At 43.9% G+C, this 26,556-nt stretch overlaps 2 protein-coding genes across 5 annotated transcripts; one reads left to right on the forward strand and one right to left on the reverse strand.

Annotated features, from left to right (window-relative positions):
• The first annotated feature begins 1,149 nt into the window (after positions 1 to 1,149).
• On the forward strand, positions 1,150 to 20,376 carry rps27a (ribosomal protein S27a). Of its 4 annotated transcripts, none has more exons than XM_034184716.1 (7): positions 1,150 to 1,153; positions 12,725 to 12,728; positions 13,577 to 13,640; positions 19,282 to 19,336; positions 19,816 to 19,901; positions 19,987 to 20,118; positions 20,201 to 20,376. In XM_034184716.1, the coding sequence occupies exons 3-7, from the start codon at positions 13,593 to 13,595 to the stop codon at positions 20,348 to 20,350; spliced, it is 471 nt and encodes a 156-aa protein (XP_034040607.1). In that variant the 5' UTR covers positions 1,150 to 1,153; positions 12,725 to 12,728; positions 13,577 to 13,592; the 3' UTR covers positions 20,351 to 20,376. The 4 variants fall into 4 exon arrangements, with proteins under 4 accessions (XP_034040607.1, XP_034040605.1, XP_034040606.1 ...); XM_034184714.1 differs by lacking the exon at positions 1,150 to 1,153 and adding an exon at positions 2,662 to 2,666; XM_034184715.1 differs by lacking the exon at positions 1,150 to 1,153 and adding an exon at positions 2,751 to 2,756.
• Positions 11,588 to 13,171, reverse strand: LOC117523253 (putative nuclease HARBI1). The gene is made up of 2 exons (XM_034184712.1): positions 12,105 to 13,171; positions 11,588 to 12,001 (listed from the first exon to the last, which is right to left on the reverse strand). The coding sequence occupies exons 1-2, from the start codon at positions 13,130 to 13,132 to the stop codon at positions 11,689 to 11,691; spliced, it is 1,341 nt and encodes a 446-aa protein (XP_034040603.1). The 5' UTR covers positions 13,133 to 13,171; the 3' UTR covers positions 11,588 to 11,688.
• Positions 20,377 to 26,556: the final 6,180 nt, after the last annotated feature.

The raw sequence follows: 26,556 nt of genomic DNA on the forward strand, positions 1-26,556 counted from the left end.
CCACAGATCTTCTGGAGTATAGTGTCCATGGGCATCCTGCAGAAGGCATTTCCCAATGCTTTTTTTATGGCCTCAGATCCCAGCTGCATTAGCTTTGCTCACAGACACCAAGCCAATAAAAATGACATGGATTACACCACGGTGAGCAAAGCGTATATACACAATCTCGTTTTCCACCACGGACACATCAGTTGACCCATCACTTAAAACAGACATGAATTTGGCTTCCTTTACCAGATCTTCAATTTCATAAAGTCTACACCTTGCTATGGCACCAACAAATTCTCTGCACTTCTTATCAGTTCTGTAGGTGGAACCCATTTCCAGTCCCATCATGCTGTCCAGTTCCGCCATCCACACATAATCTGTGAATGGCCGGCCATGCTTCATAAGTGCATGGGCATTTCTGAAGTACTTAACAAGTTTGTCCACATTTGTCTTGTGCATCTTCAGAATTCCTTTCGCTGCCACACTTTCACCTGGCTTTGCATGCTTAGCTTTTTGTCTGGCAGCAGCCCTCTTGTGCCCATCACTGTTGGCATGCTTTGCCAGGGGGTGATGATGGAAAGTCTTGGACCCAGTTACATACGAACCTGAAGCAAGCTTGGCATAGTTGTTCGCCATCCCTGGCTGACAAACTTTCTTGGGGTCGAGATTCCCATACTCAGCTCGGCAGATCTTGCAGAACATCTGTTCACCATCATACAATAGCCATTTAAATTCTTCCTGCCAGCTCTGTTTGAAATTTCTCGGTCGGATCTTCTCGTATTCCCTTTGTTTCTCCTTTTCCTCTTCTGTTCGAGTGCGTTTTTTTTTGGCGATAGCTGACCCCCTGTGTCCACATTTTGTGGATTTTCTGCCCGCAGTTTACCAGTTTTCAGCCACGCACCCAACATGTTTGAGTGTCTCTAGGGAAGTAATTGCTTTCAAACTTTCATACACGGCATACACGGGTGCTGATTGGCCGAATCGAGTGGCTGCAGCCAATAAAATCGCGTGTTATGCTGCGTTCACACTGGACGCGACCAGACGCCACAAATTTGCGTCGATCTCGCCCCAGTGTGTCATCAAATAGGAGGAGCTTCCATTCCGCTCGCTGGCTCCGGTTGTCAGTCAAGTTAACATGACGGACCTTGATCATACGGAGCGAGTTGTTGTGGAAACCTGACAAACGTCATGAGATGCTCCCAATTCAGGCAGTATCATCATTTGCTGCAGGAACTGCGTCTGGATGACGGCCACTTTCAGCGGTCCTTCCGCCTCTGCAGGAACAGTCACCATTTGCTTTATTATACATCTGTGTATTTAATAATTAGAATAATCTTCACGGATGATTCGCTCACGCGTGCACGTAAATAAAAAACTCTCCACTGGCTGCTGTGCGGGGCTCAACCTGCAGCCTGCAGCCTGCTGCTCACTCTTCCCTCAATGCTTGTTGTGGGCTGGGGTGTTTGGCTGGCTTGGTTTTTGTTTTCTGTTTCTCCCACCAGGTGGTATGCATTCAGGACTGAGTGGCTGAGCATTAGGACCTCACCCTGAACACCTGAGGCTTGTTTTCACATGCAGGTCATCAGGACTCACAGCTGTGGTGTATTTTGTCTTAATCAGAGATTGCTGCATTTAAACCTTGAATGCACAGTGTGTGATTGCCAGAGACTCGACCTTGTGAGCAGACGTGTGAGATCGACGTCAGGAGAACAATCTCACCATCACGGACGCAGAGACCGCTCCAGGTTTGACGCCACAGTCTGTGAAGGAGGATTGGGTGAGGTCTCACGCTCTTCAGCACACTTCCTGAGGTAATTTGGTTTTGGTGACTTTTATGAAGTAATGACAGTGGATTTGGTGTCCCTCACACCTTGTGTTATTGAGCTGTCACGTTATGCTAATTGTCTAATCAGCTTCTGCTGCAGTGGAGATTTGAACTGAGTTGTTCCGTGCCTGCAGGGTGAGAAGCTGATGTATAGCTTTAAGCCAGGAAGTGTTTGCTGATTGCGTGCACCTTTGAGTTGTGTCTCTCTGTGTGGAGTTGGACTCACCTCATGTTTTCTTTCTTCACAGACTTGGTTTGTCGCGGCCACCTGGGGGGTGTCGGCGGGGTCCCTGGGTCCGAACTGCTGTGGCTCCGGACCGTTTGCGCTGTTGAGAGCGCGCCGTGTTTCCACCTCACCAGACCGCGGACTTTTTAGTTGTTTAGCACCGCACATACTGTTATGTTTATTAAATTCTGTTATCTTTTGAACCGTGCTCTGCTTATTTTATGCTGGGTCCATAACAACGCTGTCATAATTGTGTTTAGAAACCAGTCACCATTTGCTTAATTATACATCTGTGTAGTTAATACACAGAATAATCTGATTCGCTCGCGCGCGCACGTAAAGAAGTAAAAAACTCTCCGCTGGCTGCTGCGCGGGGCTCAGCTTGCAGCCTGCAGCCTGCTGCTCACTCTTCCCTCAAAAACGCTCCATTTGTTTTATTATACATCTGTGTAGAATAAAACGCGGCATTACAAACAGAGGAGAAGAACATTTTTTGATGACGTTTTGTGTATGTGTCGGTCTCAGAAAGTTGAATTCTGCGCAGCTTTTGTCCAAATTTGATAGATTTCTGTACAGTTATCTAATAAAAAAGGTGGATTCCAGTCGGGAATGCAAGTCTAGAGAGTTGTGTGCCCGCCCCCAAAGTAGGGTGCCACGGGTACCCGGGTAACCGCTAAAATTGAACCCTGGGTGCAGCTCCATCCAGAGATGGGAGTTGTATTTGTGCTGGAGACCCTCCTGTCCTGTGCACCAACAGCTTTTCTTGTATATTCATTTTGTGAATTGTTCTGTAATTTATGTCTGTATCATGGCCCAAGCAGAGGGTCACCCCTTTCAGTCTGGTCTGCTTGAGGTTTCTTCCTCAGAGGGTTTTTCCTTGCCATTGTTGCTCTGGGGGTTAGTAAGGTTAGACCTTACTGTGTGAAGCACCTTGAGGCAACTCTGTTGTGATTTGGTGTTATATAAATGAAAATAAAATTGAAATTGAACCCACCATGCTGCCTCAAACAAAAATAAAACAATCAATCAATCAATTTCAATGTTTTTTTTATATAGCACCAAATCACAACAAACAGTTGCCCCAAGGCGCTTTATATTGTAAGGCAAGGCCATACAATAATTATGTAAAACCCCAATGGTCAAAACGACCCCCTGTGAGCAAGCACTTGGGGACAGTGGGAAGGAAAAACTCCCTTTTAACAGGAAGAAACCTCCAGCAGAACCAGGCTCAGGGAGGGGCAGTCTTCTGCTGGGACTGGTTGGGGCTGAGGGAGAGAACCAGGAAAAAGACATGCTGTGGAAGAGAGCAGAGATCAATCACTAATGATTAAATGCAGAGTGGTGCATACAGAGCAAAAAGAGAAAGAATCACTCAGTGCATCATGGGAACCCCCCAGCAGTCTAAGTCTATAGCAGCATAACTAAGGGATGGTTCAGGGTCACCTGATCCAGCCCTAACTATAAGCTTTAGCAAAAAGGAAAGTTTTAAGCCTAATCTTAAAAGTAGAGAGGGTGTCTGTCTCCCTGATCTGAATTGGGAGCTGGTTCCACAGGAGAGGAGCCTGAAAGCTGAAGGCTCTGCCTCCCATTCTACTCTTACAAACCCTAGGAACTACAAGTAAGCCTGCAGTCTGAGAGTGAAGCGCTCTATTGGGGTGATATGGTACTATGAGGTCCCTAAGATAAGATGGGACCTGATTATTCAAAACCTTATAAGTAAGAAGAAGAATTTTAAATTCTATTCTAGAATTAACAGGAAGCCAATGAAGAGAGGCCAATATGGGTGAGATATGCTCTCTCCTTCTAGTCCCCGTCAGTACTCTAGCTGCAGCATTTTGAATTAACTGAAGGCTGTTTAGGGAACTTTTAGGACAACCTGATAATAATGAATTACAATAGTCCAGCCTAGAGGAAATAAATGCATGAATTAGTTTTTCAGCATCACTCTGAGACAAGACCTTTCTGATTTTAGAGATATTGCGTAAATGCAAAAAAGCAGTCCTACATATTTGTTTAATATGCGCTTTGAATGACATATCCTGATCAAAAATGACTCCAAGATTTCTTACAGTATTACTAGAGATCAGGGTAATGCCATCCAGAGTAAGGATCTGGTTAGACACCATGTTTCTAAGATTTGTGGGGCCAAGTACAATAACTTCAGTTTTATCTGAGTTTAAAAGCAGGAAATTAGAGGTCATCCATGTCTTTATGTCTGTAAGACAATCCTGCAGTTTAGCTAATTGGCGTGTGTCCTCTGGCTTCATGGATAGATAAAGCTGGGTATCATCTGCGTAACAATGAAAATTTAAGCAATGCCATCTAATAATACTACCTAAGGGAAGCATGTATAAAGTGAATAAAATTGGTCCTAGCACAGAACCTTGTGGAACTCCATAATTAACCTTAGTCTGTGAAGAAGATTCCCCATTTACATGAACAAATTGTAATCTATTAGATAAATATGATTCAAACCACCACAGCGCAGTGCCTTTAATACCTATGGCATGCTCTAATCTCTGTAATAAAATTTTATGGTCAACAGTATCAAAAGCAGCACTGAGGTCTAACAGAACAAGCACAGAGATGAGTCCACTGTCTGAGGCCATAAGAAGATCATTTGTAACCTTCACTAATGCTGTTTCTGTACTATGATGAATTCTAAAACCTGACTGAAACTCTTCAAATAGACCATTCCTCTGCAGATGATCAGTTAGCTGTTTTACAACTACCCTTTCAAGAATTTTTGACACATAAAACACATAAAAGAATAAATGCAGTACTTGTATTCTTATGTCCACATTTGTTGTTGTTGTTCATTCAGCTGCTCCCTTTTTGTTTGGGGTCGCCACAGCGGACACAGCCAGATCCACACTGGTATTTGGCACAAGTTTTACACTGGATGCCCTTCCTGATGCAACTCCAGTTTTACCTGGAGAAACACACAGCCGCTGGTGTTCCAAAGAGGTCTCCCATCCAAGTACTAACCAGATGCCACACTGCTTAGCTTCTGAGATCTGACGGGATCAGACTGACACAGAGCAGACCAGCTGCGTTCTTATGTCCACATGAATCTTATATTTTGCAACTTTAAAAAGTTAACTTATTCCTGAATAGAAGGTCCCTTCAGCTTCTCCGTTGGGCTGCGGTGAATGTGCATGTTGATTTGGCACAAGAGTTATACCGGGTGTCCTTCCTGATGTAACTCTGTTACATGGAGAATGAGCAAAGGTGGGGTTTGAACCGGGAACAAGTGCACTTAACAGCTTGGCCACCACACCTGCCATAACTTATTCCTGAATGCTTCCACTTATTCCACTGCAAAATTTTAAAAAGTTTTGAAGACTTGTATGTTTTTGAGCGCTGGGAGCCACCGTGACCTCGTCTGTGACCTCTGAGCCCAGCAGGCTGACAGATGGCAGTGGATCCTGCAGAGCGTCGACACAAATCAGTGCGGTGCTGCCGACCTGTGGAAGGGTTCTGCTCCGGCTCGGGGTCAGTGGATCTGGGCCAGGTTCGTGTGTGTGTCCATGTTTTGTTTTTGTTTTTTTGTGCAGTGGTTTGAGACACCTCCCCTCAGACTCAGGGGAGGTGGGGACACTGAATCAGCAGAGGAAAGAAACGTGGAAGAACTTCCTGTGACGATCTGATTGTCAACATGAGGAGCAGGAGTTTGGTTTCACTCCTGGAGCCTGTACTACGAAGTGGGGTTACTGGCTTATCAGGGTAACTTCGGGAGTAAGTTGATGACGTGTGGAGTAACTTCCCAGTTAACCCGTACTACGAAAGGTGGATAGGTTTTGATCGAGGTATGCTGCCATGGCAATTTACGCTGTGTGCCAAACCTGCTCCGAGCAATCGAGCAGATAATGTGCCTTGCGCTTAGATATTTTGCCAGTGGACAATTTATGTATTCCATCGGTGATGCTGAACATTTGAGCAAGAATACTGTATGTCGTATGATTCGCTAGGTAGTACTTGCTCCATCTAAACTGTTGGATGCATTTGTCGTTTTCCCTGACCATTTATCCGCAGTGCAAATCAATGAAGGGTTTTATGCAATCACGGGTAATTACTAATATCAAAATAGGTCTAATGCATGTCCATTAATTAGGCGAAGTGGGGCTTATCAATAATTTCTCCTAGGTTTCCCAAGAGTAATAGGAGCCATTGTGTGCAATTGATTGCACGCAAATCCCAATCAGTGCACCCCTGGGAGAGCACGAGGGCGATTATGTCAATCACAAATCTTTTCACAGTATCAATTTGCAGGTATAGCTGTTCTATTCGGCCTATTTCATATACCCATTATCGTGTAGTCCACTCTAAGCTCACCTTCTTTTCACTTATTTCAGCCACATAAGGGTTGCTTTGGTTTGGTTGATTTTTCTAAATATTCTAATATACAATTATAATTACATATTTCACATTCTTTTTCTCCCCACATGGGGCTGTCCTGTTGGATAACCTTTATGCCAAAGTGATATATATGTAACTATGTTAACAGAATGACCATTAATGGCTTTAGATAACATGTGAGCATTTACCTGATCAGCAATACGTTGCCAACAAGCCTGTCTTGCTTTATTGGCAGACGATGTGTTCGATGTCCCCCTTAACATTAATTTAAATTCCTCGTAGCTCCGCATAATAATCGTGCATTCTTCTTCTGTAAAGTAAGGTGACCACGTCATCATTGAAAAATGGTGACGTGCGCTGCAACCTGCCCCTTTTATGTGAACGCGCACAAACTCCAATTAGGTTAACACAGGTTCAACAAATCAACATCTTACTCAGCGTCGTAGTACCGATTAACACCACTTGAGAAAACCAGGTTTTGTCAACCCCGGTTTAAGAGGTTGACCCTGGGTTACATCTGAGTAAGTTAACCCCGCTTCGTAGTACAGGCCCCTGGACTCCACCTTTCTTTAAACTGGGGTGAAACACTGCTGCCCTCTTTTTTTCCATCTGTCTTTCTTTCTGGTGACACACGAGCTGTCTGCATCTTTATTTTCACCTAAATAAAAAGAAACCGTGAACTTTATTAGTACCTTGTCAATAAAAATTCTCTTAATGAGGAAAAGGTCATAATTTGATATTGAAAAATGTGGACCTAATGATTCCTGTCGGGGCGCGGTGGTTCAGTGGTGTCGGCACTGGATGTCAGTGCAGAAGGTCGCCTGTTTGAGTCCCTGACCAGGAGCTGAGGAAGTGACGAGAGGAATCCAGCACGTGTGCTTCTCTAACGAGCACACACCCCCATGCGTACAACACTCATGTTGGCTTTTTGTTGTTGTCTGTTCCACCTGCTGGACAAAACGTCCCCTTTTCACAGGAAGACGTGTGTCCATGAGTTGGAAGGGACTCCGGCCCGACTCTGATCAAGGACCAACAGGACAGCTCGGCTGAGGACATCCTGGTTCATCTTGGCACAAAGAGATGCCACACTGGTCCAAAGATCCAGTGAAGACCTGCTGTCCTCCAGGATACAGGCACCAGAAGACTCAGAGTTCTGATTGGTTCTGTGTGAACCCATGTGGACAGCAAGAGGTCAGAAACAAAGAAACAACAATCTGCTGTTTGTTCTTAAAGTCAGATAAAGGAGAAAATCTCTAAAGACGTCTGTTTAACATGAAGAATAATCTGACGTCACCGTGTTCGAACCCCGACTGAGGACATCAGCAGGCCCGCCCCCTCTTTATGACGCTGTCAACAGCTGGAGAGAGAGAGGCCGGGCGAGCAAGACAACACCCAGAGACAGTCCCCTCAGAAAGACAGAGACAGAGAGAGATGAATAAAGTATTGATTGATCGATTGGTGCCCGTGAAGGCCTTTGGCTGCCGGATAAATAAAGCATTGATCAGTCGGTGCCTGATTGGATGTTCTCTGTAAACTTCCTGTTGCTGCTGTTGAGTTCGTAGCTTTGTTTGTTTGGAGCTGTAGTTCCTCTCAGCAGGTCCTCGGGCTGATCACCTCCACACAGCCCTGATGCAGGAACTCATTCAAAAGTACTCCAAAGTACTGAGTGCATAAATGAACAGACTTTACAAAAGTTGGCATTTCTGAAACATAAGTCCTTTTATTAATTGATTTTTGAAATATTCTCGTATTTTCAGAAACCTTTTTCTTTTTTGAAGCTTTAGGCTGTAATTATCCATCCATCCATTTTCTATACCCACTTAGTCCAATAAGACGGGTTCATCCTGGACAGGACACCAGTGTCTGTCTCAGAGACACATACAGACAATTTAAAGTTTACAGTTCATCTAACCTGCATGTCTTTGGATGCGGGAGGAAGCCGGAGCACCCGGAGGAAACCCACACAAACACGGAGAGAACACGCAAACTCCACACAGAATGGACACAGGTGGGAATTGAACCCATGACCTTCTTGCTGTGAGGCAGCAGCACCCTGCTCAGAGCGCTGCTCTCGTTGGACCGACATCTCTGCTATTATGAAACTGTGGGACAGCTGCTCGCGCCCTCAGATTGAGCTCCATGGACTACTTTCTCCACCCTGTTCAGCTCTCGTTGGAGCGACGACACACAGAATGTGTCTCTTTGTCCCAGATTGATCTCTTTCAGTGCAGCTTCTTGTTCTGACTTTAACACCAAGTTATCACCCAAGTCTTTCATCTCCAACTGTAAATGGTCATCAAAACATTCCGGTCGTATCTTTCTGAACTCTTCCACATCAAACTCCATCGTGTCCATGTTTACAATGTGCTTGAACAATAACAGGTGAAGTTGCTCATTAACTTTTAACTTTCTTAAATATTTATTACAGCCACTCTTAAAACTTTAGTTATCTTCATAAATTTATAACTGGTACATTTTAGAATGGATTTAGATGAGATATACTCATTATCTCACAGGAAAATATCACCATTATCTGGGAACTACTTTTTGCACAGGAATTCATCAAGCACATCGGCCGCGGGGCGTACTAACACAGAATACCCAGAAACTGGACAGTTGTTTGGCCATAAGGAGAGCGTCCACTTTTAGCTTGTCATGAGCTAAGCTATTGGTGCTCGTCGTGAGAATGTGAGGCAGCAGTGCTAACCACTGATCCACCGTGCTGCCAAGGCCGTAATTATCAAAATTAAAATACAAAAATGCTTCATGTGTTTTAGTTTAGACGTAATGAGTCTACAATATATAAAGTTTTCACTTTCTGAAACAATTGACAAAAATGTATATTATATATGTATACGAGGTCTGTCCGTAAAGTATAGGTCCTTTTTATTTTTTTCAAAAACTATATGGATTTCATTCATATGTTTTTACGTCAGACATGCTTGAACCCTCGTGCACATGCGTGAGTTTTTCCACGCCTGTCGGTGACGTCATTCGCCTGTGAGCACTCCTTGTGGGAGGAGTCGTCCAGCCCCTCGTCGGAATTCCTTTGTCTGAGAAGTTGCTGAGAGACTGGCGCTTTGTTTGATCAAAATTTTTTCTAAACCTGTGAGACACATCGAAGTGGACACGGTTCGAAAAATTAAGCTGGTTTTCAGTGAAACTTTTAACAGCTGATGAGAGATTTTGAGGTGATACTGTCGCTTTAAGGACTTTTCACGGTGCGAGACGTCGCTCAGCGCTCTCAGGCGGCGTCATCAGCCTGTTTCAAGCTGAAAACCTCCACATTTCAGGTTCTATTGATCCAGGACGTCGTGAGAGAACAGAGAAGTTTCAGAAGAAGTCGGTTTCAGCATTTTATCCGGATATTCCACTGTTAAAGGAGATTTTTTTAATGAAAGACGTGCGGACGGATTGCAGCGTCAGCTCGCAGCCGCCGCGACGCTCCATCACAGGAAAAACACTTCTGCTGGAAGCCTTAAGGACAAGTTGGAACATGTCCTGCTGTTAAACAATTTCTCATATACTCACTTCACTGAAAGCCATCAAAAGCCAACTGGATTTTAACAAATGGTTATCAACACGGAGGTGTTTTTCCTGTGCCGCCGCACCTCGTCGGCTGCGTCCCGACGCGCGGACCCGTCCGCACATCTTTCATTAAAAAAATCTCCTTTAACAGTGGAATATCCGGATAAAATGCTGAAACCGACTTCTTCTGAAACTTCTCTGTTCTCTCACGACGTCCTGGATCAATAGAGCCTGAAATGTGGAGGTTTTAAGCTTGAAACAGGCTGACGACGGCGCCTGAGAGCGCTGAGCGACGTCTCGCACCGTGAAAAGTCCTTAAAGCAACAGTATCACCTCAAAATCTCTCATCAGCCGTTAAAATTTTCACCGAAAACCAGCTTAATTTTTCGAACCGTGTCCACTTCGATGTGTCTCACAGGTTTAGAAAAAATTTTGATCAAACAAAGCGCCAGTCTCTCAGCAACTTCTCAGACAAAGGAATTCCGACGAGGGGCTGGACGACTCCTCCCACAAGGAGTGCTCACAGGCGAATGACGTCACCGACAGGCGTGGAAAAACTCACGCATGTGCACGAGGGTTCAAGCATGTCTGACGTAAAAACATATGAATGAAATCCATATAGTTTTTGAAAATAAAAAGGACCGTTACTTTATTGACAGACCTCGTGTATATATATATATATATATTGAACTTGTTCTTGATTTTCAAATTTTGAGACAATTTATACATTTCACTGCAAACCTCAAACTGAGCAAACATACCAACGAGGTTCCATTTTTTTCAACTTCGGTAAACAGTGAATATCAATAAATACCTGACTAAAGACCAAACAGTAAATATCACAGTCGCAGCAGAGACGGGGGGACAGCCGGAGTCAGAGGGTGCAGAGACGGAGAGGACTATTCCTCTCCCCTCATCCTCCTCTAGTACGGAATTTCCAGCACCTCAGGAAGATCCCAGAGAACATTATACAACAGGTCCTGCTGGCCCCTCCTGGCTTCCCAGTCGTCATGGCCAGACTCCAGTGGACCAAGGGAAGGTGATGAGAGCAGGTGACCAGCGTGCACCCACCTCCTCAGGACCAGTGCCAGGTGAGGCAGAGCCTCAATCCACCATTCTCAGTCCACCATTATCCCCATCCAACCTTCCCCAAGTCACTCCAGGTTCAGTGGACAGCAGCATTGGGTTCTCACCTTACACCCAAGACCTGGACGCCCCCCTGATGACCCCCACCACTGAGGGCGCAAAGGATAGTTGAAAATAATTTATTTATTTATTTTCCCTGGTGCTAATATCTTAACTTTCTTATTTACTTTTACATATTTTTAATTGTGATTTTTTTTTTTACTATCCCTAGTCCATGTTATTTTTAACTGGTTTCATCTTCTCTTGTAAATTTAAGTCTCTTCAGCTGCTCCCTTGTTTGCACTCGGGGTCGCCACAGCAAATCCAAGGTGGATCTGCATGTTGAATTGGCACAAGTTTTACGCCGGATGCCCTTCCTGACGCAACTCCACATTACATGGAGAAATGTGGCAGGGGTGGGATTTGAACCAGAACCTTCTGCACTGAAACCAAGCGCATTAACCACTTGGTCACCACCCCTGCTTCTTCTCTTGTAAATATTGTACATAAATGTTTGTGAAATAAGACAAAATAAAGGAAGGGCTTTTTTTAATTGGATTTCTTTATACAACAAATTTAAAGATTAGTTAAAATGTGTAACTCAATCTTCGTGGTCCATATCTGAGGTCACTATGGGTCAGGGTGTGACCATTCTCTCTTGCCAAGGAACAGCGCCAGCAGGAGATGAGTAATAGTGTGACAAGTATTCACGCTGTTCTTTGGCCTCATTCTGGATGTGGTCTTCAGACAGAGGCATCAAGCCCTCCATTTGAGGTACTTCCCTCCATGCTCCAGGTATCAGATTATGTGTTGCAGAATCTTCATGGTCCACATCTGTCGATGCCAGAGGGTATCTGCTGAGGATGAGGTTGTGTAGAACACAGGCGCACATGGTGATCAGGCTGATTGTCTCTGGGTTCTGTTGCATCGTAGTAGAGAAACACCTGAACCTGAAATTATAAACATAACTTATTATCCAACTCATAAGAAGGAATGAAAATGCACCTGTTTACCAACCCATTACAGTATACTGTATATATTATAAATAATTACCTTTGAGACAAGATTCCAAATGTGTTCTCCACCACACACCGCGCACGAGACAACCTGCAGCTGTAGATAATCTCTCTGTGATTCTGGGAGTGATGAGAGAATGGTTTCATCAGCCAAGTTCTGAGAGCAAACGCGTCGTCAGCTATGAAATGATACGGTACAGGCTTGTCATCATTAGGGAGTGGAGCTGGTCCAGGCAGTCCGGCTCGTTTGTCCTCAACAGCTTCATGCAAAGTACAGTTCTTCCACGGTTCTCCATCTGAAGCACCACCCTCTGCCCCAACATCAACATACAAAAACTTGTACCCAGCATCTACAACGGCCATGAGCACAATGCTGTGGAAGCCCTTATAATTGTAGTAGAATGAGCCAGACTTCTTCACAGCAACATGCTTGCCGTCCACAGCCCCCAAACAGTTGTAGTAGTTCCATCTGGAACTAAAACCTTCAGCAACCTCCTTCCACCCCTCTTCAGTTTTGGGGCACCTGAGTACTTTGTCTTTGTAGACCTCAATGATGGCTTTGCAGACCTCTGGTAGGAACTTGCAGATTGTAGTAAGGTCAACTCTGAAGCTGTGCTGTAGACTTGTATAGGAATTTCCAGTGGATAAGAAGCGAAGGGTGGTTGCCAGCTTGAGTCCCACGTCCAGCGGTTCCCTCATGAATGTGACCTTCTTCTCAAGGTGAGGGGTTAACTTCTCCACCATCTCTTGGAACAAGTCAGGCGGAACTCTCAGGTAGTTCTTGTAACCTTTTGGATCTTCCTTGTGAAGTTCTGTCAATAACTGGTCATAATGTCCAAAGTGATGTCTTCTAGTCAGCCAGTCTCTCACCCACACGGTCCTCGCCTTCCGTTTTCTGGTTGGCGTTATGCCTTCTTCTTTCACCTGCTCTTTCTGGTTTTTCTCCTGCTCTTGAAGCAGTAGCGCTGCCCGATTTTGCTGCTCCTCAAGAAGTAGTGCTGCAGCTGCCAGATAATACAGACATCTTTTTTTGTTTTTAAGAGCTTCTGCTCTGCTGTTCAACATCTCGCAGGGTCGAGAATAAATCCAGGAATGAATAGAACCACGTGATGCCTGCTATTTATAGCGTGACGTCGGGCGGGCCCAGATGACGTCATGACCGCTTCATGCTTTCAAGCAATCGTGACACGTTTTGGCATGAAGAATTAAGCCGAAGTGCGGAGCCAAAATTAGTACAAGTGTCAAGTACCATTTTGCGTTTTAAAAAAAGAAGCAAAAACGATGTTATTGTGATCAGGCAGAGACACGGTCACTCCGCCCGTGCAGACGTGCGCAGGAGACCCCGCAGCCGCGTTTGAAGGACCTCTTCTCATGTTCCGCCATTAGGAGTGAGCCGGTGGTAAGATGGCGCTGCGCATTTAATGTAGAATTATACTAAATTCGTTACTTTTCCGAAATAATTTCACCAAGAAGAACGACTCTGTTGTATTTTTCTGTCTGTCTGTGTAGGTGGGTGAACGTCAAGATGCAGATTTTCGTGAAAACCCTCACGGGGAAAACGATAACCCTCGAGGTGAGAGATGCGGCGTTCAGGGGCCGCCGTTAATTACAGTTTTCTTCATAACTACGGCCGTTAATCATGGTTTACTTCATAACCACCGCCGTTAATCATGGTTTACTTCATAACCACCGCCGTTAATCATGGTTTACTTCATAACCACGGCCGTTAATCATGGTTTACTTCATAACCACGGCCGTTAATCATGGTTTACTTCATAACCACGGCCGTTAATCATGGTTTACTTCATAACCACGGCCGTTAATCATGGTTTACTTCATAACCACGGCCGTTAATCATGGTTTACTTCATAACCACCGCCGTTAATCATGGTTTACTTCATAACCACGGCCGTTAATCATGGTTTACTTCATAACCACGGCCGTTAATCATGGTTTACTTCATAACCACGGCCGTTAATCATGGTTTACTTCATAACCACGGCCGTTAGTCATGGTTTACTTCATAACCACGGCCGTTAATCATGGTTTACTTCATAACCACGGCCGTTAATCATGGTTTACTTCATAACCACGGCCGTTAATCATGGTTTACTTCATAACCACGGCCGTTAATCATGGTTTACTTCATAACCACGGCCGTTAGTCATGGTTTACTTCATAACCACGGCCGTTAGTCATGGTTTACTTCATAACCACGGCCGTTAGTCATGGTTTACTTCATAACCACGGCCGTTAGTCATGGTTTACTTCATAACCACGGCCGTTAGTCATGGTTTACTTCATAACCACGGCCGTTAGTCATGGTTTACTTCATAACCACGGCCGTTAGTCATGGTTTACTTCATAACCACGGCCGTTAATCATGGTTTACTTCATAACCACGGCCGTTAATCATGGTTTACTTCATAACCACGGCCGTTAATCATGGTTTACTTCATAACCACGGCCGTTAATCATGGTTTACTTCATAACCACAGGCCGTTAATCATGGTTTACTTCATAACCACGGCCGTTAATCATGGTTTACTTCATAACCACGGCCGTTAATCATGGTTTACTTCATAACCACGGCCGTAATCATGGTTTACTTCATAACCACGGCCGTTATCAGGGTACTACACGGACGTTATCATGGTACTTCATAACCACGGCACGTTAATCATGGTTTACTTCATACCCGGCCGTTAGTCATGGTTTACCTTCATAAACCCGGCCGTTAGTCCTGGTTTACTTCATAACCACGGCCTTAGTCATGGTTTACTTCATACCACGGCCGTATCATGGTTACTTCATAAACCACGGGCCGTTAATCATGGTTACTTCATAACCACGGCCGTTAATCATGGTTTTACTTCAATCACCCACGGCCGTTAATCATGGTTTTACTTCATACTACGGCCGTTAATCATGGTTTACTGTCATAAACCACGGCCGTTATCATGGTTTACCTTCATAACCACGGCCGTCATCATGGTTTACCTTCATACCCACGGGCCCGTTAATCATGGTTTACTTCATAACCACGGCCGCTTAATCATGGTTTACTTCATACCACGGCCGTTAATCATGGTTTACTTCATAACCACGGCCGTTAATCATGGTTTACTTCATAACCACGGCCGTTAATCATGGTTTACTTCATAACCACGGCCGTTAATCATGGTTTTACTTCATAACCACGGCCGTTAATCATGGTTTACTTCATAACCACGGCCGTTAATCATGGTTTACTTCATAACCACGGCCGTTAATCATGGTTTACTTCATAACCACGGCCGTTAATCATGGTTTACTTCATAACCACGGCCGTTAGTCATGGTTTACTTCATAACCACGGCCGTTAGTCATGGTTTACTTCATAACCACGGCCGTTAGTCATGGTTTACTTCATAACCACGGCCGTTAGTCATGGTTTACTTCATAACCACGGCCATTAATGAGACAGAATGTACGATTTGGGTAACATCGAGCTTCCAGTTTGTCTCAGGATAAACAAACGTGGTTTGTCAATAGTGAAGCATTGTTGAGTCTGTTTGAAACTGTGGAATTGCTGCTTTTATGGGTTCTGCCGGATTATTTTTTTATTGTCTGTGCAAAGGCCCTTGGTGGCTGATTTGAAGGTATACAGTTTATATTCAGCTGTATATCTCAATGTTAGTATGCTGTAAATAACACCACTGTATAAGCGAAGTGCGCATCTCAGGCCGCGCGGTGCATTATGGGCAGGCTAAAGTTTTCAGCTACCACAAGCTATGCCGGCGGAAAGCAGCGAAGAGTGCTGTGATTTGGATCATTTCAACCGCTGGAAAGTTGACGATTTAAAGCGTTTTTGTAAGCTCCGCGGATTGCCTGTTACAACCAGGACTACGTACGGCAGTGGACAGAAATGGAAAGAAGAGCTGGTTGTGCTTGTGTGTGCTGCATCTGTACAGAAAGTACCCTTAGTGCCAACAAAGGAGGAAGAGCGCGCTGCTGTCAAAAATGACCCGTGCTTGTTGATACTTGGAGAAAAACAAATTTCTGACCCCTTGAAGGCAACTGACGGACGGTTAGACGAAGTCCAGAGACTGAAACTGTGGATATTGCAGAATATTTGCTAAGCAGGGATGAGAAATCGCTACTCCGCCGGCTTCATAATGACGACAATGACGGTGAGTCTCACATATAACCTCTGTGGTGTCACGTTTGTTTTGATAAGTTGACAGACATACAATGATATGTGCATGCATGCAGTTTGTTTATAGAACATGTCAGTTTTACAATATTACACACCATGTCATTCATGGCGCGACACTACAGTCATACGCTGATGCACGAAAACGGTTTGCACGGTTTCAGGATATTGACAAAATAAATGTGCAAGAAACTTACAATTTTAGTCCGTCTTTTACGTCCGTCTGGATCTTTTCTGTGGCGAAATTGTGTAGAATGAACGGAGGTTTACGACCACATTTCTTCTTCTTCCGTCTTTGTTTGGACTTGGCGGAGGTTTGCAATCGTGTGTTTTCAGCCAACTTTCAAGCCTATAAATTCCGTTCGAGCATTTGAAAACAGCACAATGCACCCCTGTCATTATTGTATGTGTCACTTAAGGCTTAAAGCCTTGGAAACAATCCCCATAAGCCTTAACTTTTACAGTCCGCTAACGCTACCGTATACGAAATTCAATGGGAGCAGTGTGTGGTAGCTGGGATTTTTGCCCCCGTTTGACCCACGCATGCACAGATGCGATGCGCACTTCGCTTATTCATGGTACTGGTAATATTGGCTTTATCATGTTTACCACAGTGAGTGATGTTCATATATATGCTTTCAGTTCATCCCATATTTTTGACTTGCTATACCTAATTAATTTGTGGACTGTTAGTGATAGTGTAGATCTATACATGTCCTTCAGGGACCTTTTTTGTCTGCATTTTTACTTGACATGACTGTGATTAGTCTCTGTCAAGACATTCACAGCGAGCACATACACACACATCACAACACAACCATGTACGGCGTGTCGCGATTGTTTATCCCGGGCCGATTATTTTTTCCTCCCCATGAGCCCATATGCAATAGAAATGCCAGTCTTGCTAGTCACAGTTTAGTTCATGACCGTGGCCGCTAGTCAGTTTACTTCATAACCTGTGTTGTGATGAGATAATGATCTGAGATTCATCTTATGATGATCTTGTTCACAGACCCCACAATTAAGTATTTGCATGCCTGATGAGATGGTTGTAGACGTCCAGTTATTGGATGTCAGGGACAGATTTATATGCCGGCAGCTCTGAAAGCAAAGCCAATAAATACGGGTCCTGAAGGCCACACAACCTTCACCATATGCAATTCTTCACTGACTTCACCACAGAGAAGGATCTTGCTGTTAAGATGCGGAATTTTGAAATGTTCAGCTGCTGTAAACAATTGTTTCCTTTCCGTTGTTGTTCACCCAACATGGGGTTGTACCTGTCTCAGGGTGTGGTTTGATGATGTAAGGCACACACTCTACTGGGTAAGCTGAAGTCACCAGCAGGTGTCACTGGATGTCTGGTGCCTGTAGAGGAACCAGGAAGTATTCACAACACTTTGTTTTCTACACATTTTGTTATGTTACAGTCTCATTCCAAAATGGATCAAATTAATTTTTCCCCCTCAAAATTCTACACACAACACCCCATAATGTGTAAAAACAAAAAAAAGTTTTGAGATTTTTTGCAAAGTTACTAAAAATAAAAAACTAAATCACATGTACATAAGCATTCACAGTCTTTGCCATGAAGCTCAGAACTGAGCTGAGGTGTCTCCTGTTTCCACTAATCATCCTTGAGATGTTTGTACAGTTTAATTGGAGTCCACCTGGGATAAATTCAGTTGATTGGACTTCATTTGTAAAGACACACACCTGTCTACATATAAGGTCCCACAGTTGACAGTCAGAGCACAAACCAAACATGAAGTCAAAGAAATTGTCTGTAGACCTCCAGGATTGTCTCAGTGCACAAATCTGAGGAAGGGCTGATTTGAAGGTATACAGCAGGGGTGGCCAAGTTCGGTCCTCGAGAGCCACATTCCTGACAGACTACCAGAGCAAGAAGTTTAGCTGAGGAAGCGTCTGTGATTTGAAGCGAAACGTCCTCACGTCAAGCAACCCAGTCCAGTTGAAGATTCAAGCTTCTCTACTACACATTCCTGACACTTGGTTGTCTCCCTGGTCACACACACACCTGAATCCAATGAAAGACTCGTTAGACTTTCAATGAGCCTTTCATTGGATTCAAGTGTGTTGTAGCAGGGAGACAACTAAGTGTCAGGAATGTGGCTCTCGAGGACCTAACTTGGCCACCCCTGGTATACAGACTCTATTGGCCCAGCCAGAGCCCAGACCTGAATCCGACTGAACATCTCTGGAGAGATCTGGAAATGGCTGAGCACTGATGCTCCCCATCCAACCTAATTGAGAGGTGCTGCAAAGAGGAATGAACCAAACTGCCCAAAGATAGGTGCACCAAGCTTGTGGCATCATATTCAAGAAGACTTGAGACTGTAATTGCTGTCAAAGGTGCATCAACAAAATATTCAGCAAAGGCTGTGAATACTTATGGACAAGTGATTTCTTAGGATTATTTTATTTTTCATACATTTGCAAAAATCTTGATTTTGTCGTCATGGGGTGTTGTGTAGAATTTTGAGGGGGAAAAGTTAATTTCATCTATTTTGGAATAAGGCTGTAACACAAGGTGGACAAAGTGAAGTGGCTCTTTGGGGTTCGGGTAGAACAGGCTAAATGTTTGTTTCTCTTTCGGTCGGGTGGGTCACCGTGATCTTTGAGCTCATGATTAAGAGGTGTGAATACAAAAAAAAAAAAGACCTCAGCCTGTCACTTGCAGTGTTTCTGTCCTCACTGTCATAGTCGTCTAGTCGTGAATACTTGGACTTGGCTGTTCTTGGATTTTAAGACGTGTTAAAAGTTCTTATTTCTTGTCTGGAGTTAATTTGTGTATAAAAAGATCATTCTAACATGTTGACTACTCACCTTAATCACAGTTTACTTTGTACAGTAGTTATGAAGGAAACTGATTAACGGAGGTTATTAACTACGCTGTCTGGGTTTTGCTTCCTAACTGCTGCTGTTTTCTGATTGCCCACTGCTGGTGGCAGTTGGGGTTCCTCACCATGAGCTGACGCCTGAATTCTTCTCGCTACAGGTTGAACCTTCAGATACGATTGAAAATGTGAAGGCTAAAATCCAGGACAAAGAGGGTGAGTCCACACGGGTTCTGTGTCCGGGTTCTGATATGTGAAGACTCCACAGCTGAGATTTAATGCTGAAGTTGGGCTGCACAATATCGTTTGAACATGTGCTTGTGTGTGATTGTTACATCGTGATGTGGCGTTGTTAAATTAAGCATCAACATCGCCGAGTGATGACGGTAAAAATCCACTTTAGTTTTTCATGACCAACCAAGGTGTTGACTTCACATCCTGGTCATGTGTGTCCGTGTGCTGCCCTGTGTACAGTTTTCATTGTATCCTGAAAAATCCTGTCAATGTTCATTTATCACAATGTCAGATTTTTCTAACATCATGCAGCCCGATAACATCCTGAAGCCTGACACACTGTGAAAACAACTCTGACATAACAAGTCTAATCAAAATATGAACTTTATCTCAGCAGCACTTTGATTGGTTATCGGGTCTGATCAATCAGTTTGATTGGTTGGTTTAAACTTTTTGTGTAGGAATCCCTCCCGACCAGCAGAGGCTGATATTTGCTGGAAAGCAGCTGGAGGATGGACGCACGCTGTCAGACTACAACATCCAGAAGGTGAGCTGAGGTCAGAACCGGCGGTCCTGAACGCTGACGCTCGCGGCGGGTTTGTGACTGTCTGCCCCCCCCCACACACACACAGGAGTCCACGCTGCATTTGGTGCTGAGGCTGCGCGGTGGTGCAAAGAAGAGGAAGAAGAAGTCCTACACCACCCCCAAGAAGAACAAGCACAAGAGGAAGAAGGTCAAACTGGCTGTGCTCAAATACTATAAGGTACAAAACACAGGTCAAAGGTTACAGCTCCCCAAACCCTGAAGTGTTTCTTCATGCCTGTTTTGGGTGAATCTGTCTCCAGGTGGATGAAAACGGAAAAATCCATCGGCTGAGGCGTGAGTGTCCGGCTGACGAGTGCGGCGCCGGCGTCTTCATGGCGAGTCACTTCGATCGCCATTACTGCGGCAAGTGCTGCCTGACTTACTGCTTCAACAAACCCGAGGACAAGTAAATGATAAAGATGAATGCTTGACACCATTATGACTCCGCCTTGTTACTTGCACTCACTGCAGCGGTTAAACTGAAAACTGCTAACAACTAAATACACCTCAGATCTCTTCCTGAGGATGATGTGACGTAAAAAAAGTGCAGAAAAAAAACCTTTCTTCAAAATTGGTTCAAAGTTTACACATAAATATGCAACTTCTCCATTCTACCGCTCAGACTGCAAACCAGGGGTGTATCCAGACGGAATAGCCATGTAGAAATGTTGAACTTTTACTTTTTTTTTTTTAACTGCAATGTCTAATCTCAGCATTAGTGGGTGTGTTGGGGGTTCAAACTTTAAAATCAATGTGAGGATGAGGGAAGCCAAAAAAATGAAAATGATTGTGTTTAATCATCTGATCAAACAAACGTAGGTTGTGGTATCAGTTTGGGTTAAAGGCAAAGAAAAGATACATTACGCAGAATAACTAAAGCCCGTTTCACACCGGTGCTGCTCCCAGTTGTCGTGTGTCGTTAAGACGCCGCCGCGTGGAAGCAACCTAGTGCCGAGACGATGCAGCTCAGTGCCACAACAACGCAAGGGGCGCAAACAAAAATCAAACATTTTTTTTTGTTGCTCACCGCAGAATTGAGTGGTTTCAGCGCAAGTCAGAGCAACAGGCCGGTACTCAGTCGTGATGCTCAAATGAAGCAATAAAGCAGTATTGCGCCACATGGGTTCATTTATTCAGAATTTCATTTCGGTGACATCTAGTGGTGAAATACTAAACACTATGTTCAGCTGATTCAGTAGACATGTTGACTGGTGTCTGGGATTGAGAGGAGTGCTTTAGGAAACAAAGTATGTGCAGGGAACGTGGGCTGTGCTTGTGTAACAGACTCATGAAATTTGGGGATGGGAATTAAGAGGGTTTTATTGAATAAGTTTTTCCACTGTTTGTGGACTCAGCTAATTTCTTTTTTTTGCTGACTTCTCCAAAACACAAGAGCTCACAGGAATTATACATCGGATGCTACAATTGAAGTTCAGAGACACATGACTGATCCTCTGGTGTAATGACCACAGAACCATTTACCCACATTTATTCTTGTTGACTAAACTGTTTATGCAGCCTTTACAACCGCACATACAACTGTACCTAACTTAACTGCTAGATTACTACCTTGTTTAGTAATAAAGTACTCACCTTATTAGGATTGATCAGCTCAAAGTGTTCCCACCTTTGAGCGGCTTCTCTTCCTGGTTCCTGATGGTAACTCCGACAAACCCACGTTATGATGGGTGCCTTTAAGGTGTGTTTCGGCGCACAGAAGCTTCCTGAAGGAACTCTCGCGTCAACGACTCATCTCGCGATATGAAGCGATTCATTCGGGACTGAAGCAGTCCCTGCTTCATACGTTCTCACTTAGGTCATTTGCTCTGCCGCAAAGCAAGCTTTAAAGCAGTGGTTCAAAGAAAATGCAACTTCGAGTTTGAAGCAAGGATCGGAGCTTTAGTGTCAGACTGACATCACTAGTACTCAGCGTGACTGGAAGCCACACCCTCACAAGACGTTACCCGACGCCAATTTATGATTCCTGCTGTGTTCCATTGTTCCTGAAGTATTAATCACGCAGGATTGTTTTTATACCGTGTACACAATGCAGTAAAAACTACACACTCAAAAAAAGAGCACAGGAAAAAAAAAATGCTGATTGCAGCTCCTCTCTGTGGAGCTGTCTGGTGAAGAGAGGTACTGTGAAGCAGCTGCAGCTTCTCTCACAAATGTGTTTAAATAAAATCCATAAAAGTCCTGCTCACAGACTGATTACCAGAGACAGGACATCTCCACATTTGCCCACGGACAGTTCCTTTGCGCACGCATCTTGCGTTCAGAGGAAAGATGAACTATAACAGAACTCAGAGTGCAGACCTGCAGCTCAGCACAAGAACAAATATAAACTAGAAGAGGAATCAGAGTGCAGTCTGTGCAATCAGTCTGTGCAGCCAAACTGTGCACAAGTAAATGACGTCCAGGTTAAAGTCTATAATATGATGCTGCGTTAAGACTGAAATAGTCTGTTCAGCAGAACAATTTGATCTTTTCTTAACCATCTCCACCTGGTTTTACTTTAAACTGACGTGATCACAAAAGGGTTTCTATAAACAGATTGATGAACAGATTCTAATTTGGCCTGAAGATGTGACTGAATGAGTATGAATCCTGAATTTAGACCCAGTAAGAGGTCAAAATCTAAAATATGCTCTGCAGTCCAAAGGCCTGTACTGCCCCCTTCAGGTGATGGCATGAACTGCACTTTAATTATCCATAAATCCAATGCGCAAAAAAGAATTTTTATGGACCTAGAATTTAAACCTGCCTTTAAACTACATGATTATAAGAACTGGTTGACCCAAAACACTGGAGGATCCTGTGCAGGTTAATCTAGAACTAAACCATTAACCAGCAGATGACCTGGATGTGGAGTTTCGACTTCAGGCTTCGTACTTCCTTCAAAAGCATCACGTGCACTGATGAGGTTTGTCCTGTAGGTGGCGTTCTGGTCAAAGCCTGGGTTAATAAAACCTGACAAGGAGAAGATCAAACAAGACGAGATGCAGCCGCTGCTGTTTGTGTACTAAAATAAGGTGATTTACTTAAAAATGGATACATTGGACAGAATGTTTACATAGTTTGTTGGTAAACATGAGGCACCAAACACAAACATTTACATCAAATTTAAACAACGGAGCAACAGGACAGCACAGAGTTAGCGCTCTTAAATAGCGGTAATAATAACAATACAGTATGTACACACACACACACACACAGAGGACACGTGCACGCTCTTAAAGGAGCAGTTCAACAATTCCTGAAATAATCTGCATCTAATCACAGGCCCAGAACACGTTCACCCCATTTACCACAAAACGAGATTCAGAGTGGCGCGAACCTGATTTAGCACAAATCCTGGATAATGACACTTCAGAGTGTTAATTTGACATCTTTCACACTGTTAATGGAGTTTGCAGTTGTTGGGTTTGATGCGAAACGTGTTTGGACCCGTTTCCATGTGGATTCTTACTCTAACCCTTGATTACATGATGAGACAGAAACCTTTTAGGCTGACAAAAAGTTCAAAGTCAGTCAATATTACTCACAATTCCACATTCTGCTGGCATCTCAAACAGTATTGCCAACTCCTCAGTAAGAAAAGTAGCTATTGGCTGTCCTGAAAGTTGCTACGTGACATCATAGGCTAATTTGCATACTATGACATAACATGTAGGGAAAAAGACATTGTGGGAGAGATCATTATCAACCTTTTAATATTGTTTGGTAAATTCCATATTCATAAATGCAGAATATTAAAAATGAATTTACACAGACTTCTGGCTGAATTTGAACAATATATATAAGCAATATGAAGCTTAGATTCTCCCAAATGTCAAAACTGTCACGCTCTATTAGGAATTTTTTTAAAGACAATGTAAAAAAAACAACTTTTGTTATTGTACAGTTTATTTAATTTCTATTACCTCTTTCTATTTATAATCATAATACTGTGATAGTTATTGTGGTCTCGTCCTTTGTTCGTTTACTATAAATGTATTTGTTGAAATTCAGTTTTAAAAAAATGTTGTGGGAGAGACAAAAAAGTGATTGTTGGTTTGTTTGTTTATTTTGCCATTAAATCAGTTGTCACTGCTCAAAATAACAACTTCTTCAGGCCAGGGATCCTCACAGTCTGGAGACTAATTAGTCCCAGCGCAGCAAACGAGGGGAGTTGGCTGAGCGAGTCCGAGTCAGGTTTGACATTCAATGTGGGATCAGCCGCGGAGGCATCACGCGTGCGGAGTCAGTGAGAACAAAGACCAGATCAATACGTGCTTTCACTTTTGAGTCGCCAAACAGCAGAAAAGTCTCCGGTGACACCAGCAAAAGTAGCTAAATTTGTCACTAGTCACTTTTGAGAAAGTAAGTTGGGAAGAGGGTTTGGACTTGGTCACCAAGTTGGCAACACTGATCACAAAGCTGAGCAGTCCCCACCTTCTGGATATATTTGGTAGCGAGGTTTGTTTTTTTTGTTCACAGAGTTCTGATCTGAACAGAAAGCAGCGCCCTCTGCAGGTTCTTTACCAACAGCTTAACAGCAGAAATGATCTGACTGAATGAAAGTGGGAGGGGACAAACAGAAAATTTGTAACCAAAACTGATTGACAGTCCAGAAGATGCAATCTGTCGTCAAATAATCAATAATCTGCAGATTAATCAATTAAAATTAATACCAGAGTTATACAGTCTGTCTGGGTTAATTTATGTTTCAACACTGACTATTTTCCTACATCACGGCGGAACGTCAGAGTTAATTTAATCAATGAGCCCTCAAGTCGCTTTAATTTGATACTAATTAAATGCAAATCAGGTGATCAGGGGGAGAATTCTTATTGGATGATTTCTACTTTTCCCCTCTGACAAATTGACAGTTAAAAAGCTGGAGTTCATTAAGACAAAGAGTCTGACAGGAACTGAGCATGCACCATGGAGACAAGTGAGGGAAGCCACCAAGACACCCAACTCTGCCTACTGAGGTTAAACTGAACCAATTAGCAGCCAGCAGGTTTTAAAGTTCTCCCAATTGGACACAGACAGACACGAATGGACAAACAGGACGGCAGATGTCTACTTAGCCACTCCCCTACCACCGGACAACATTCCAGGCTCCGCCCCCTCAGCTGGACATCAAACAGCACTGCAGCTTAGTTTAAATTTTAAAGTTTTGTTATTCGGCACGGCATCCAATAACAGCATTTATTTACACATTAATATTCACATATTATTATTTATAGTACCTTATTTTATATTTAACTCTACAGGAAGAGCAAAAAAAAAAAAATTCTAAATGGCAGGAAAACAGTCCTGAAGAGGGGAAAAAAAAAAAAAAAGGATCAACATTTTCAAAGAGGCAGAGGGGGCGGGGCCTCCAGGACGGCTGCCCACCCTACGCTCTTTAAGAATTTGTCCCGATTGGCTTTCACAGAAAGCGCGGAACCCGGGCGCCTGGAGGCGGGTCCGAGTGGGTGTGAAACTTAAATGGGGAGGAGGCAGCGCTGCGCTCAGCCCGCGGTGGAGTTTATTCAGACCCGCCCCCCTGTGATGATGTCATATCTGGTCTGATCTGGGTCGGCTCAAAGTTCTGTGTTGTGAGAAAGAAGACGAGGATGAGGAACACGCTCAGATCTTGATGTCCTGGGACTCCACCATCTTGGCCAGCGTCTTTTTCACTCTCAGGATGGTGAGGCGGGAGGCGGGGTTTTGGGCCCAGCACTCTGACATCAGCTTCAGCATGGCCCGAAGGCACTGCAGAAACACACACACACACACACACACACAGTTAGAGGGTTCAGAGCCGTCACCTGTCACACTCACTCACCGATCAGCCATAACGCACTACGCCGTCACACTGCTTAATGGTTACTTCGTAAACTAACTGGTTAGCAGCTAACTTTGAGAAAAAACACAATGACCTTGTGAACGTTTGTAGAGTTAAAGTGAAACAAGGATTCGTAACAACAAATAAACATTAGGGAGGCTGGTGGCGTAAATCCTGTTCTACTGGACTATAAACTGGATCCCAATCGGTTATTTGGGTGTTGATTTTTGGATTTAATAATCATATGAAACTCTTTAAACACATCTGGTTTCATCCAACAGCGACGGAACGCCGAGTGCTCACAGCTCGCTGAGTGCTGCGAGTACGTAAAAAATTATAATCACTTGTTTTCACAAACATGTAGAAGTGTGACAGACTGAGTAGCGGCGCACGGAATTGCTGATCAAATGTTTACAGGAACCATTACACCCCCTAGTGTTCACTAGGTAAAGTTACAGTGTTCTGACTGCCGTCACACTCTGCCCTGCTATCAGGTAGTTTTTCTAAAATACAGCCAGGCTGCTTGTGCTGCACTCGCCGCTCCCCGCAGAGAGAGAGAGAGAGTGAGAGTGAGAGAGAGACACACACAGAGAGAGAGAGAGACACACACACACAGAGAGAGAGAGACACACACAGAGAGAGAGAGAGACACACACACAGAGAGAGAGACACACACACACACAGAGAGAGAGACACACACACACAGAGAGAGAGAGAGACACACACACACAGAGAGAGAGAGACACACACACAGAGAGAGAGACACACACAGAGAGAGAGAGAGACACACACACA

Source organism: Thalassophryne amazonica, chromosome 13 (genome assembly GCF_902500255.1).
Source record: "Thalassophryne amazonica chromosome 13, fThaAma1.1, whole genome shotgun sequence".
Classification (NCBI taxonomy): domain Eukaryota; kingdom Metazoa; phylum Chordata; class Actinopteri; order Batrachoidiformes; family Batrachoididae; genus Thalassophryne; species Thalassophryne amazonica.